Raw genomic sequence first — 15629 nt, forward strand, 5'->3', positions numbered from 1 at the left:
AATTATAACAATAATTTTGATAAGTAATGAAACTATCAGATTTAACACTGATGAGCAGAAAAACCACAGCAGCTGATGAAAGTGACTGTTCTGTTCATTTTGGGAAAAGTGCAGTGAAAAATTATTTCTGATTGGTTGGTATAAGTTAATACACAATTAAGTAGAACTTGAGGTCTAGTATTTTGGGGAAGAGTGGTGAAGAATTAGCCCCTATACACACGGTCGGAGATTTCCACAACCAAATCCGTCGGATTTTGCCCGTCGGTTTTTGTCCGTCGGATCTTGTCCGAAACTGTTGCATACACACGGTCGGACAAAGTTGGCGAAAAATCCGATCTTTCAGAACGTGATGACGTAATTTCGTTACGATGGGACTACATTCAGGCTAGTAGCCAATAGCTTTGATGTAGGAATTTGATCTGAGCATGCGTGGCACTTGGTCCGAGCAAAATTCTCTACACATGATCGGAGTATGTCCGATCGGCCCAGTTGGTCGGGAAATATTTCCAACATGTTGGATAATTGGGTCCGACAGATATTCCAACGGAATCAGTCCGATGCATACCACACACAGTCGGATTATCCGACGACACGGTCTGATAGGACACATTCCGACGGATTCTCCGACCGTGTGTACAAGGGCTTAGAGACCTTGTGTTATGGAGATTTCCTCTCACTTCCAATCCTGGAACCCACACAGGCAGAGAGGAGAATCCCAGCCCTTCCCCACTCTGAGATTAAAAGTAAACACTGGTGAACATACTGGTGGTGCGTCTCACTGAAGAAGACACTGAAGTGCTGGTGGATATAGAGTTCTCGTCTTTATCTATAGGGATGATCTTCCTGGTGGGATGAAGAGAAGAAGGTCTGGGCAAGGATGAGCGTTTTTCCGGACTTTTAGTCACCCCATCCTAAACAAAGTACCAAAGATAAAGTAATTATGACATTGTAAAATCACTTTTCCAACAATCTTGAAATAACAATACATTTATTCCTAGTAAACTAGGGCACAGTTCACATTACAGCAAGTGCTTGAGCCACTGTAACTTTATTTCCTTTAGGCTGGGTTCACACTGGTGCGCTGTGTGAGATCGCATTTGATTTGCATCGCACTGCAGTGCAAATCACATGCGATGTCCATGCAATGCGATATCAGTCATACAGACAGTATGGCTGAATTCGCATCGCATTCAGACCAAACTCGCACAGGACCCTTTTTTGGTCCGCACCAGAAACGGATTGTATGGGTGTGATCCGATTCATGTCGAACTGTCAGTTTGCAGTGCAATATGCGAGCTGAAATGGGAGTGTCAATACCATTGTATTGACACTCCCAGCAGTTCACATATGGCAGTGTGAACTGCCTTGCGAGTCAGGTGCGATGCAGGAACCCACAGTGGATTTACAGGGTTCCCGCATCGCGCAAGTGTGATCCGGGACTTATTCTGTTATTTGTATATTTCTAAAATGTAAATAAAAACTAGAATAAAGTAATGAAAAAAAATATATTTTTAGAGTTTATGCATCTTTTTTTTAAAAAAAAAGACAACTGTAGTTCGACATGAACAAGAAAATGAAAAAAAAAAAAAAAACGGAATGACAAAGTTTATATTTTGGTGTTTTTCTTTTCTGCCCATAGTTGGATGGGTTTGTAAAGTTTTCACTGATTCACATTTACAGTTGAAAAATGTACAGTCTTCTGCTCAAACTAACAATCCGGTGGAAAAGTCCAGCAAACTCAAGTCCGCTGGACAATCCGCCCATGTTTAGCCTCCGGCGGACTTTTTTTACCCAAAAGTATGGCAGACTTAGAAAGTCGTTTTGTACTCCAATCTTACAGCCGGACTCGCATTTCGGCGGACAATCCGGCCGTGTGTGCGCCAGTCCGCCGTACTTTTGAAATGAACGGACTTTTCCCGCCCGGAGAAAAGTCTGCTCATTTTGAGCGCGTCTCCAGGTAGGCGGGGCCAGCGAAGGAGGCATCACTGGCCCCGCCACCTGGTATGGACTTAAAGGGGAACCCCAACGCCGAAAAAAATCGGTGTGGGGGTCCCCCACAGGTCCACATCAGACCCTTGTCCGAGCATGCTACCCGGCCGGCCAGGAAAGGGGGGGACGAGCGCCCCCCCTCCTGAGCCGTACCAGGCCATGTGCCCTCAACATGGGGGGGTGCCGTGGGTCTGATGTGGACCTGGGGGGGACCCCCACGCCTTTTTTTTTGGCATTGGGGTTCCCCTTTAAGTCCATACCAGGTGTACTACCTGGAGACGCGCTCAAAATGAGCGGACTTTCCTCCGCGTGTGTAGGCGAGTCCGTTCATTTCAAAAGTACGGCGTATAGTCCGGCGGACTTAGTACGCCGTATTAGTCCGCTGAAAAAGTGCCGTGTGTGGGCAAGTAGCTCGTTCGGAAAGTCCGGCGGAAAGTCCGGCGGGAAGTCCGCCAGACTAAGTCCGACCGGATAGTCCGCTACGTGTGTACACGGCATTAGTGTGACTGTTGTGTAAACTTAACTGTGACTCTGTAGGATGGTTTTAGATACACAGTGGCAGCACTGGGGTCGTTGGTTTGAATCCTAACTACAGCACTTCCTGCCTGGAGTTTGCATGTTCTACCTGTGTCTGCGTAGGTTTTCCTCTGGGCGCTCCAGTTCCCTACAATACTCCAAAGACTCACGCTGGTAGGTTAAATGTTTCCTGTCTAAATTGGCCTTAGTATGAATGTGAGTTAGGGACCATAGATTGTAAGCTCCCAGAGGGCAGGGACCGATGTGAATGTACAATATACAGGGCTGCATAAACTTTTGGTGTTCTATAAATACCTATACTAAATAAAATACTACAAGGTGCCTGCTCTCAGCTAGTTCATAATCTCTGCTGATTTAGTCCCATAAAGTTCGGTGAACATTTCAACATTTTGAAAGAGCAACACGTTTCCTTGTGCCTGGAAGTATTGTTTCTTTTTTTTTTTAATAACAGAAAACTGCACCAGAGAAGGTTAGAAATTTAGAATCAGAAGACTTTTTATAGATCAGAAAACTCTTTGCTCCTAACGCTGTTTTCCTGCCACTGAGTATTGTCAAATGAACATTATACACATTATTGTGATTCTCTGTGGTAGATGTGTCTCTACCCATCCATGCAATGGACCAATTAATAATAGGGTGCCTAATGTCATGTTTTTTTTCTATTACTCAGTAACTGCACAAATAATTACCAGGAAATCCCCCCCAGTGGGGACATAGTAAGGCTGGCTATACATTATCCAATTTTCTTGTACAGTTTTCCTTTATATTTACAAAAAAGATATAATATGAGGTTAAACCTAAATGCTTTCAATTTGTATGAAATCAGGCAGGTCCTTGCACTACACGAAGGTAAATATAAAGCAAATTGAAAAAGAATTTCGTATAATGTATGGTCAGCTTAACTAATAACACCTGACAGTAGTCTTAAAGTGGTTGTAAACCCTTACAAACCACTTTGACCTACAGGTAAGCCTAGATTAAGGCTTACCTGTAGGTCCAAGAAATATCTCCTAAACCTATATGGTTTAGGAGATATTTGCCCAAAAACGGGCACCGCTGTCTACGGCGCATGCGCCGTAGACAGCGGCGTGCAGGCGCACTGAGTGCGGCATTTCCAAGAATGGAGCTGCCGCGCATGTCGACTCCCATGCGCATGCGCGGGAGTGACGTCATCGCGGCTTCGCCGAATGACAGCGGCGGAGCTGCGAGACGCCACCAACAAGATGGATGCGGCGGACTACAGGGGACAGTGGCGACTTCGCTGGCTCCTGTGTCAGGTAAGTGACACATAATGGACTACTATGCGATGCATAGTAGTCCATTATGCTTTGCCTTTGCAGGGAATGAAAGAGGAAGTAAACTCATCAGGGTTTACTTCCTCTTTAAGCCCTGTACACACGAGCCGTATGTCGGGAGATATTGGCTGGTTAAAAAACAAATGGCCAACATTCTGGCCATGTGTACGCCACCCTGCCAGATAGAAGCCGGCTGTTTGGCCGGTTTCTGTCGGACGAGCATGCTGGAAAACCAGCAGCTGACAGACTCCCAATCAGCACTCTCTGCCTATGTAGGAGAGCGCTGATCGGAGCATTTTGGTGGGGGGGGGGGGTGTCCCCCTGCCAGAACACAACAGCTCAGCAGGGGAGATTGCTTTACTATCTTTGCATAGTTAGTACAGTAGCTCCAACCAGAGCTGATTTTTAGGATAAATAAAAAAAAAAACTCATAGTGTGTACCAGGCTTTAATCTAGAACCTAGAAATCTGATCTGGGTTAACTGAGAATGCCAAGTTTGTATGCGTTTAGCCTGTTCCTATTAAATTTTGCATCTCTCTGAAATTAAGTCTTCCAAAAAGAAGGTATTAGATTTGTTACTCACAGTGCTCCTGTCCTTAGTTTGCCGAAGGGCACTTGACATTTGCTGAGAATCTCCCCCTGTTGGCATAGCACAGGAAAAAAAAAAACTTAATGGTTACAAGCACTAATTTCAATAGGATGGAACCACCAGACAGGAGGTCCTGGTAGACCAGCTTCTTTTCACATCATAATTATCATCACTCTACTAGTAAGTGTATTAGTGGTTTCTGATGCTCTATAACGATTTTGCGGCTTAACTTTGAGCACTGTTATCACTTGCTTAACAATATTGGTTAACTGATTTTTTTTAGGACAGATATTAATAGAGTCTGCTCTAATGAAAAATTTAACAATAAAAAACACATACAGTACATAATTATTGACTATACCTTCATCATGTCAATTTGATACAAACTTTAACCCATACACAATAACATGCATTACATGAAACACAGAGCACACATAGGCACACTTATTTCGCAGCAAGAATCAAATTCTAAGAATTAATCCCAACTTCAAGGCAATTTCCAACTCTACTTTCTTAAAAAAAACAAAAAACGAACTAGTGAGAGTTACCAACTTATTATTGGAAATGTATATTCTTACCATGAATGTATCTGTATTTTTTTTTGTGATGTCTCTGCGATTGAAGAAAAATGCCTACTTACAGATTTTACTCTAAGGCACCTAGACTGCTGTTTTAGCCATAATGCTGTTAGTATCTGCAGCTAGCCTACACGTATTAGATAAAATCTGTGCATAATCTGTCAGTAAACTCAGAGCAATTAAAGTGGGCTTGATATCTAAGTTCCCTCTTAGGTAGATGTAACTAAAACAGGTAAGACAAGGAAGACAAAAAAAATAAAATCTTTACCCATCCTAACTTAAAATTTTTTTTTTTTTTGCTGTGTGGTCCTTATTTGAGTGATTTTTCCTTATTTCCTGTCTTAATGGCCACCATCAGTGGGGCAGAATTTGAGGCCTATTCCTCCAAATAGACAAAACAGTCAATGTAAACCTAGGTTACCAGTGAGGAAAGCATGGAGAACAAGAAAACTCTCAGGTCTTAATGAATGGCTAATGGTTTGATACATGTTGGTACGTATAAAGATGGGAGGCTGATGGTATGGAAGGAGAAAAAAAGTATTTCCAATCCAATAATAAACTGGATAATGATAGAAAACAGTACACAGCAACCTCTTTTATCAAGCATCAACTCTCAGATAATGACCGTGGTTATGTATTTACTTTAAAGCAAACATAGCAATGTGAGCTTATAAGCACCAGTAGGTAAAGAAGCAATCAAGCATGAAAAGATAAGCTCCTTTGTTGGTGGAACAATAGAACCAGCACATTTTATAGGCTTCAGGACTGTGTCTTCTGTATGATATGTACTTAGCCATAGGAGGTGAACCTGATCATTGTTATCTAAGCCTAAGGTTGCTGCATTAGTATTTTGTTTTCAGAATGCAAAAGCCCCATGCTGGTAGCTTTCAGGGCAGGTTTCCTGGTACAGAACAGATTTCTCCCAAAGGTCACCCCAACTCCCCCAACCTTAATCCTCAATCTAACAATAACCCTCTCCTGGAGGAAGCCAGGGAGAAGATGCCAGCACTAGCAAGGAACATGGGATCATTGAAGTACAGGTGAATATCGAGGAGTTTAGCTTCACTTTAATGGGTTGAAGTAATTCTGGAGTAGTGGGAATTCTTAGGCAAGCTGTCTTTGCATGCATATTGCCCTAGGTAATGCTGAGCTTCTATAATTTAAATAACTAAAACTAAGGCATGAAGGGGCTGGGTCAGTCACAGTAAGGCTGATAAGAAGCAGGCTCTATCTGCAGCTTGCAATGCACATGATGCATCTAAAGCTCACACTGTGCGTAAAATCAGTCCCAGCAATTTCAGATCAGGGAAAGAATCTGTACAAAATTTAAGGTAAGGCTGGAGTTCAGCTTTATTATATTCACAGTTTTGATAAAAGAATCACATAATTTAGAAACCTATGGACATAAGTGATTTTTGGTATTAAATCCACCTTCAAAACCATGTTCTTTGTTTATACGATGGTCATTTTTGAACAACAGATAATTTTAAACAAATAATAATTCAACTATTGTTATGTGTTTGGCCAGCATTAAAGGGGTTGTGCAATAACATTATTACATGTATGGTCATTCAAAATGGATCTGTGCTTTACCCATGCATGCTCTGTGTGCTTGCAGAAGCAAAGAGGAGAAGCCATGTATAAGCTCCAAATCACTCTGGTCAGAGCTTACCCAAGGCTCTCATTCTGCTCCAAGTGACACTGCGGCTGTCCGGCGACTGGTCATTCAAGCAACCAGTGCTGCATCATGGAAGGAAGGGGAATAAGTCACAAGCTCTTTATGTCCAGACGTACTAGGTATTTCTCTTAAAGTGGTTTTATTGCCCACTTGGTCATTTTTACCTACAGGTAAGCCTAAAATAAGGCTTACCTGTAGGTACAATTAATATCTCCTAAACCTTCACAGAGCCGATGATGCAAGCGGCCCATGCGCGCTGAAGGTCAGGTGGCTCGTGCCGGAACTTGCCGGAATGTATGACTCCCGCGGGCATGCACATGAGTGGCGTCATCGCCGGCTCCGGCTGCTCACTGCGCCGGAGCCTGCCAACCCAGAATAAATGCAGAGGGAACATGTCAGCCCTCTCGGCGGTGACAGGGTGAGAGGCGGTAGCTTTGTTCTAAGGTAAGTATTTTATAATGTGCTAGTATACAATACATACTAGCACATTATGCTATTGTCTTGCAGGTTTTTTTTTTTTTTCCGGCAGTTTACTACCGCTTTAACTTTGGGAATGCTGGAGTGGTGAAACTGAAGGTAAGTATAAGCAGCTTATACTGCAACGTATCAAATACGAATCACGTTTCAGGAATGCACTTTAATGCATTATAAAGTGCACAGGAAGTTATATTATGCAGAATCTGTTTCTGATTGTGCCTGGAGACAATATTCTATATTATATTCTATATTATGGGTGCAATGCTGAGGATGCAATGCTCTGCATTTGGTGGAACTACAGAAAACTGTCCAGATTCTGCTCTAGAGTCCTCAGTTTCTTAGATTCAAGGCTTGACTTGCAGCACCAAATAAAATCTCTATATTGATAAAAATAGTGAGGCTGCTATTTCTGATTTACTTCTTAAAATACCAATTGCCTGTCTGTCTCTGGCTTTAGTATTTCAAAAAATTGGCCAGCAACAAGCTTGTAGATCAGTAAAATCAGTGAATCAACATTTCTTAATCTGCAAACTTGAGTGAATCATTGACTTAGAAAGTATTGAAGCATTTGAATAAGCTTGAAAAACAGTAAACTAGCAGATTCACAAGATCATCAATGGTGGCCTGCATACTTCCTCACTACAGCTTTCCTTTAACAAAGCACAGTATAAACTGAGTTTTCCCTCCTCATAGACAACCATATTAAAGAATATGCTGTTTAAAATCAACATTATGCTCCTAAGGCCGCGTACACACGGGCGGACTGTTCACCCAACTTTGTCCGCTGAACAGTGTTTCAGTGGACAGTCCGCTCGTGTGTGGGCTTCAGCGGACAGTTTCAGCGGACAGTCTGACGAACAAAGTTTTTCGGAATTCCCGTAAGACAGTCCGCTGAAACTTGGTTTGAGCGGACAGTCCGCTCGTGTGTAGGCTTGTTCGTCAAACTAAGTTCCGCGCATGCTCAGAAAGGATTTACACGCCGAAGGTTGCATTGCAGTGTATAGGACGTCGTTTTTCTAGTCCCGTCGTACGTGCCGTTCACGTCATTGCGCACGCTTTCAGCGGACTGTTCGTTCATCGTGTGTGGTCAAGTCCGCTCATGCAAATTTTGAGCGGACTGTTTGTCGGATTGTTTGACAAACTAAGTTGGGCGAACAGTCCGCCCGTGTGTACGCGGCCTGAGGCCGCGTACACACGCGGGGACTGTTCGCTCAACTTTGTCCGCTGAACAGTGTTTCGGCGGACAGTCCGCTCGTGTGTGGGCTTTCAGCGGACAGTTTCAGCGGACAGTCTGCTGAACAAAGTTTTTCGGAAATTCCGAAAAACTGTCCGCTGAAACTTTGTTTCAGCGAACAGTCCCCTCGTGTGTAGGCTTGTTCGTCAAACTAAGTTCCGCGCATGCTCAGAAAGGATTTACACGCCGAAGTTTGCATTGCAGTGTATAGGACGTCGTTTTCTAGTCCCGTCGTACGTGCCGTTCACGTCATCGCGCACGGTTTCAGCGGACTGTTCGTTCGTCGTGTGTGGCCAAGTCCGTCCATGCTAATTTTGAGCGGACTGTCCGCTGAAACTGTTTGACGAACAAAGTTGAGCGAACAGTCCCCGCGTGTGTACGCGGCCTTAGAGGTAATAATTTGAATAGTTGGCCCCCCAATTGATTAAAAAGAGAAGAAAACTGTATTCCTTAAGAGTTGGAAGCCTTGTGTAACATTTGTTCATCCAGACTTAATTTCAAAGTCTGACATGTTTTACAATTCTCCCACTTAATGCAAGTGTACACACAGCCGGACTTTTTGACAATTCGACCGTGTGTGGGCTTCATCGGACCTTTGCTGTCGAAAAATCAGACAGACTTTAGATTCAGAACATGTTTCAAATCTTTCCGACGGACTCGAGTCCGGTTCGAAAAATCAGTTCGTCTGTATGCTAGTCCGACGGACGAAAACCGACGCTAGGGCAGCTATTGGCTACTGGCTATGAACTTCCTTATTGTAGTCTGGTCATACATTATCACGGTCGAATCCATCAGACTTTGGTGTGATTGTGTGTGACCAAGTCCGTTAGTTCGGAAAGTCCACCGTAAGTCCGTCGGGAAGACCGTTGGACCTAGCCTGCTGGAAAGTCCGGTTGTGTGTACACGGCATTACAGACCTATTTCAAGATTCCACATTCCATCTTTTAATTAATTAATTTTTTATTCAATGTGTTTTTCTTTTCCCCATTTGAATTGTTATTTTACTCTATCCATAACCTATAACCTACTTTTGCCTTCCTGCCCAATCAAAGGAGTAAAGTGCAGATATCCCCTACGCCCACCATGGCCACTTCTTCCCGTACTGTTTTGTTTTCTGTGTTATTTCATGCACCCTTGTGTTTGAGTGGTGCATGCAAATGTTTCAGCATTTGTATTTTCATAATACTGCAATAAAAAGAATTAAAAAAAAAGAAAAAAATGTTTTGCTGTATACGACCAAATATGACTAAGATGCAGCTACCCTAAATGCTAAATCTCTAATTTGTCCAAGCAAGTCCCTGTTCAGTCCATGTACAGCAAGCTAGATAAAATGCTGTAATTATGGTTGAATTAAGACTAGCATCCCTGCTGACCACTCTTTTGTAGCCACTGTACATCTTTTGTGCATCTGCATCAGTTTTTAGCTTTCGCAAAAACCAAGATAGCAGGCACGTAATGTATATAGATGTAGGGGCAATGAAGGAAATGACAATCCTTTACAATGTAGTTTAAATCAAATAATCCTGCTTGTTCTTTCAAGTATTATAGCATACAGTACATTTAAAGCATACTAAAACCATTGACGCGTTTTCTCAACTGTCTGACCTCAAATATTGGCTGGACCATAATAAAAAATGACAACTTTTTAACTTTGCCCTCTTCTAATGCCTTCAAAAAAATCCCCTTCTCCTTGAAAGAAATTACAATATACTAAGATATTTTGTTTGTGTGTTCAACAATAACTACTATTGATGTCAGTTAGGTGATCTGACTGAAACAGATGGACTCCATTCTAGCCTTTACAGGATCAGTCCATTTAAAACTATTACATCGGTAATGAGAAAACCTTGCTGGCCTGAAATTTCCCTTGGCTTTTTATAGTCTTGGAGATTTTCTCAGGAAGAGTATGGCTCATATTCCCACTTGCCATGAAACCTCATTCTTAATGCAGCATTCTACATGATTTATGACATACAGAAAATCCAAGAGGCAAAGTGGAATTTTTTTTTTTTTTTTTTAACACCTGCAGCAGCCTGGGACTATTGCAAAGATGACAAAGGATAAATTAGGAGAGTGGGGGATTCAACCCACAAGCTTCTTCTAACTGATATGTATTTTAAAGTCAGTAATCGGAATGTATGATCTGAAACAGGAACAGGTAACATGTGGCAATTGTGAATCGATCGTTGCCAATTTGTTGCACACACTGGACTTATAATACCTAAATGGTTTTGAATGTTTACTTAATACAGACTGGGAACACTCACACTGTAAGCTAATATGTACTGTATAAGCATAAACATGGGGGTGGGGGTATTTACAGAAGCTTTCAAAAGACCCATTTTACTTATCTCTAGAGTAGGCACGAACAGATTTAGAGATGATGTAATTAATGTATGAGACAGAGGCATATCAATGGAAATGTGTACCATGGTTGCAATCGATCATGAGGTTTCCACCAGAACAGACATGGATATACAAACTTCTAAGAAAGCACTAAGTCACTATGCCAAGATACAACCAATGCACGCTTATGGCTTCGCAAGCGAATGTGATCATGAATTCTGCAAAGAAATGAACAAGAATCCATAAATCAACAAATAAATAGAACAGGAAACTAAATAAGAAGCAACACAAAGTAAAATAAAATGTTTGCAATGCTTTAACATGGAAAATTAGTTACTATGGAAGCCTGGAAATTCTCCAAATGGGAAACAAAAAAGGAAAAAGAAGAAATTTTGCAAGGATGAAATTTGCAAGCAACGCAACATGGAAACTAACCAAAATCATGTTTGCCAGCCACATTTGCAAAAAACTGAACAGAGCGGTCACCTGCCGGCTTTCTCCTCACGCAGGCCTGATGGGCCGGTCTAGACTGCTTGACCGCAGGTTTTAAAATTACTTTCCTGGAGGGAGAGTGGGTCTGAACTTCAGATTTTTTACCAATTTCAGCTTTCTTAAGAACTGCTATAGATGAGGAAAATAAGAAAAAAAAGAGAAAGAAAGTACAGGTCAGGGGAAATTACAACATACAGTAACAATAAAAAAAAAAAAACTGCTGAGTTGTGTCAATTTATTTAGGCTCCCTGGATGAGCCATAAATCTGTGCTTGGATATAAAAGATGAATAAGTGATGGACCTTTTTTCCTTCTCACTTCATCTCTGGAGGTTATGCACGGTTCCCTTTTTGTAATTTTTCTTTCTGGAGTAGAAATTCGACCTCGGCCAGTTTTGATTGGTTTATCTCTTCTATGTCTTTCAATGGGAGCCTTCTGTACTTCTCGCTCCACCTTGTCCTTTGGAATTGGCTCTATAGCTTCAGTCATGATACTTCCTTCATCATCTGTACAATTGGAAAGAGTTAGGAGAGCAGCATATACATGAGTATTTGGAGAAAGGAAAAAACTTCCAAAAAATAAAGGCCAAAGCTAGCAAGCTAAAGTAGAAATTCTACTGATTGTTATTACTGTATACAGTATGTTATTATACAGTAGATGAATATACTTTTCTTTTGAAAAGTATTTGATACTAACATTCTAACAATAATAATACTATCCGGTACTATAAATGTGTGTATTTGTAACCCTAAACGTGTTTCAAATAACAATTTTTTTAAAGGGGAGTTACCCCCCCCCCCCCCCGTGCCACAGTAGGCACCTTAAAAGGGGAGGGGGAAGGGGTAATTGTTTTTTCCAGTTCCCTGTCCCCACTTTTTGGAGACAGTGCAGACCTCTCCTCCTTCCTCTGCCGTCAGGCCAATAAGAAAAAGCATTGCGCATGCACAGTAGGGATCCTTCTGTGAAGCCGAAAGGCTTCATTGCCAGTTTTCCTTAGAGGAGATGGTGGCAGCACCTGACAGCCAATCCGAAAGGTCGGCTGGGGTGCCGACAACGTGGGCTCCCTGGACAGGTAAGTGTCTATATATTAAAAGTCAGCAGCTACATTATTTGAAGCTGTTAACCTTTAGTTCTTTTCCCTAGGCTGGAACACCTCCTTAAGAAGAATTTCTAGGATAAAAATTAACAATTCCTTAAGGTCTTCATGTTACCACACAAAGTGGTCCTCCCTTAACATAATTATAATATATAATGTGATGATATGGTGTAATTGTTAATATAATTCAAAAAGCAAGGTTAGTCTGCCAAGCAGACAACTGGGAGTCACAAGAAGGAAGGAAGGAAGCATTCTTATTACTTTACAGAGAAGCCTTGTCTGGTTGAAGTATTGTTACTGTACAGAGAAGAAGGAACGAGGGGTATAATTGTGTTTTAGCTTTGAACAAGTATTCCTATTGTTTAAAGTAAAGCTTCAGTCAAATATAAATAAAACATCAATTAATGCTGTTACAGTATCTCACAAAAGTAAGTACACCCCTTTTGTAAATATGTTATTAAATATTTTCATGTGACAACACTGAAGAAATGACACAATTTTCTGTCCCCTCAAAATAACTCAACACGCAGCCCATTAATGTCTAAACCGCTGGCAACAAAAGTGAGTGCACCCCTAAGTGCAAAGTTCCAAATTGGGCCCAAAGTGTCAGTATTTTTTGTGACCATCATTATTTTCCAGCACTGCCTTAAGCCTCTTAGGCATGGGGTTCAGCAGAGCTTCACAGTTTTCCACTGGAATCCTCTTCCACTCCTCCATGACAACATCACGGAGCTGGTGGATGTTAGAGACCTTGCGCTCCTCCACCTTCCATTTGAGGATGCACCACAGATGCTCAATAGGGTTTAAGTCTGGAGACATGCTTGGCCAGTCCATCCCCTTTACCCTCAGCTTCTTTAGCAAGGCAGTGGTCGTCTTGGAGGAGTGTTTGGGGTCATTATCATGTTGGAATATTGCCCTGTGGCCCAGTCTCCGAAGGGAGGGGATCATGCTCTGCTTCAGTATGTCACATTACATGTTGGAATTCATGGTTCCCTCAATGATTTGTAGCTCCCCAGTGCCGGCAGCACTCATACAGCCCCAGACCATGACACTCCCATCACCATGCTTGACTGTAGGCAAGACACACTTGTCTTTGTACTCCTCACCTGGTTGCCACCACACACGCTTAACACCATCAGAACCAAATAAGTTTATCTTGGTCTCATCAGACCACAGGACATGGTTCCAGTAATCCATGTCCATAGTCTTCTTGTCTTCAGAAAACTGTTGGCTTTCTTGAGCATCATCTTTAGAAGAGGCTTCCTTCTCCCGTGCAGACCAATTTCATGCAATGTGCAGCATATGGTCTGAGCACTGACAGGCACACCCCCCACTTCAACCTCTGCAGCAATGCTGGCAGCACTCATATGTCTATTTCCCAAACACAACCCCTGGATATGATGCTGAACATGTGCACTCTACTTCTTTGGTCGATCATGACGAGGCCTGTTCTTTGGTACCTGTCCTGTTAAACCATTGTATGGACTTGGCCACCATGCTGCAGCTTAGTTTCAGGATCTGGGCAATCTTTTTATAGCCTAGGCTATCTTTATGTAGAGAAACAATTCTTTTTTTCAGATCCTCAGAGAGTTCTTTGCCATGAGGTGCCATGTTGAACTTCCAGTGACTAGTAAGAGAGTGAGCGATAGCACCAAATTTAACATACTTGCTCCCCATTCACATCTGAGACCCTGTATGACTAACGAGTCATGACACTGTGGGAGGGAAAATGGCTAATTGGTCCTAATTTGGACATTTTCACTTAGGGGTGTACTCACTTTTGTTGCCAGCAGTTTAGACATTAATGGCTGTGTTGAGTTATTTTTAGGGGACAACAAATTTACACTGTTATACAAGCTGTACACTCACTACTTTACATTGTAGCAAAGTGTCATTTCTTCAGTGTTGTCACATGAAAAGATATAATAAAATATTTACAAAAATGTTAGGGGTGTACTCACTTTTGTGAGATACTGTATGTATCCATAAAAAATAATAAAATGCAATTTTTATATGCAGCTAGTGTAAGTACCTAAACGTAAACCCTTCCTGCCGCCGCCACCCGGCCCTTTAAGAGCTTTTAGATGCCAGGAGGCAGAGGTGGGCAATCGGGTCATGTGACCACTGGGATTGGCTGTCACAGAGATCACTGGATCGAAAAGTTTCTGATTGCAAGTATAGATCAGGACTTTCTGACCCCCGCTGGCACTTGTGCTAGGAGTGCACAGGGACCACGCTCTCAGCACTGAAATGTTTGCATTTAGGCTGCATATTTGCAGCCTCTCTGCGTTAAAGTCCATCCGCTGAGAGACCGCATATATGCATAAGGCCAGCGGGAAGAGGTTAAGATGTTACTAAACCCCAAAACAAAAATGTAATATAATGTAGCTTACCAATCATTGGATGTGGTGGCTGCATTAGTTTTCTTTTTTTAGGTGGGGGGGATTTTAATGCTTTATTTTCTGATACAAAAAAGGTTTATTGACAGCATTAAACAATCACAAAGTAAAGAAGCATAAGGAACAAGGCGTTCTGTGGCAAACGGTTTTGCTAACCCACACAGGAGCCATTCAGTATGCACTAGGGAACACAGATTCCTAAGTGTATATAAAATTAAGGATTCTCAAGAGCAAAGGTATACAAAACAAACAAAAAGCTTTATTATAAAAATTGTAAATCGGAATATTGCCAGATTATTGCATGTAGTAGCCTCGTAAAGCACAATGAATATTAATCCTTTATTTTCATCTGGTATTTGGTCAGTAGCATTGTCAATCAGTGGAGAGGGTGGTGTTGGATGGTCTAATAGATTTAGGTGGACTTTACATTAATGACTAGCCCAACTCTGGCTAACACTTTTTAAGTAGTTACAGCAATTGTTTTTTTCTTTCCCTTTGGGATAAAGATTTTACATAAATGAATAAAAGCTGCTCTGTTACAGGAAGTTGAAAAACAACAGACTTGCTAGCTGGGTCACCAGGTAATAGAACTATGTAACGGAAATGCAAAGTGTTAATGCTATTGACAAACTTTATCATATGTATTTTGTGATTTTGGCCATAGTTACACTTAAAGAGGGGAAGTAAACCTACCCATTTAACTGTCTCCCAAATCAGTTACATTCAATCAGTCCTGAATTATATTTTTGTATAAATAAATTGTAAGCTCTCGCCCAAACTGTCAAGCCAACAAATGGCTGATGTCATAGCACTTGTACTGCACCATGGCAACTGCAGCTCATACAAAGGCTAAGGTGGCTGCTTCCTTGGCTGTAAAGAACAGGATTGTTTAGTTCCACTTTAATTTGGTATAAGCCTCT

At 41.8% G+C, this 15629-nt stretch overlaps 1 protein-coding gene across 31 annotated transcripts in view; it reads right to left on the bottom strand.

The window, feature by feature from the left end:
* The window catches only part of MAP2 (microtubule associated protein 2), a 325226-nt gene that overhangs the window by 28568 nt on the left and 281029 nt on the right, over positions 1-15629 (bottom strand). For 25 of the 31 annotated variants that reach the window (XM_077448385.1, XM_077448399.1, XM_077448398.1 and 22 more), the window contains 4 exons: positions 11517-11720; positions 11159-11344; positions 4405-4460; positions 764-911 (listed from right to left, as the gene is read on the bottom strand). In XM_077448385.1, the coding sequence (XP_077304511.1) occupies positions 764-911; positions 4405-4460; positions 11159-11344; positions 11517-11720 (594 nt within the window). Of the gene's footprint in view, positions 1-763; positions 912-4404; positions 4461-10806; positions 10942-11158; positions 11345-11516; positions 11721-15629 lie in introns of those variants that run through there. The other 6 variants (XM_077448402.1, XM_077448401.1, XM_077448395.1 and 3 more) reach the window with 3 other exon arrangements.

The sequence above is a fragment of the Lithobates pipiens genome, unplaced genomic scaffold (genome assembly GCF_037356315.1).
Source record: "Lithobates pipiens isolate NorthernLeopardFrog02 unplaced genomic scaffold, aLitPip1_a1.2 Scaffold_22, whole genome shotgun sequence".
NCBI lineage: Eukaryota > Metazoa > Chordata > Amphibia > Anura > Ranidae > Lithobates > Lithobates pipiens.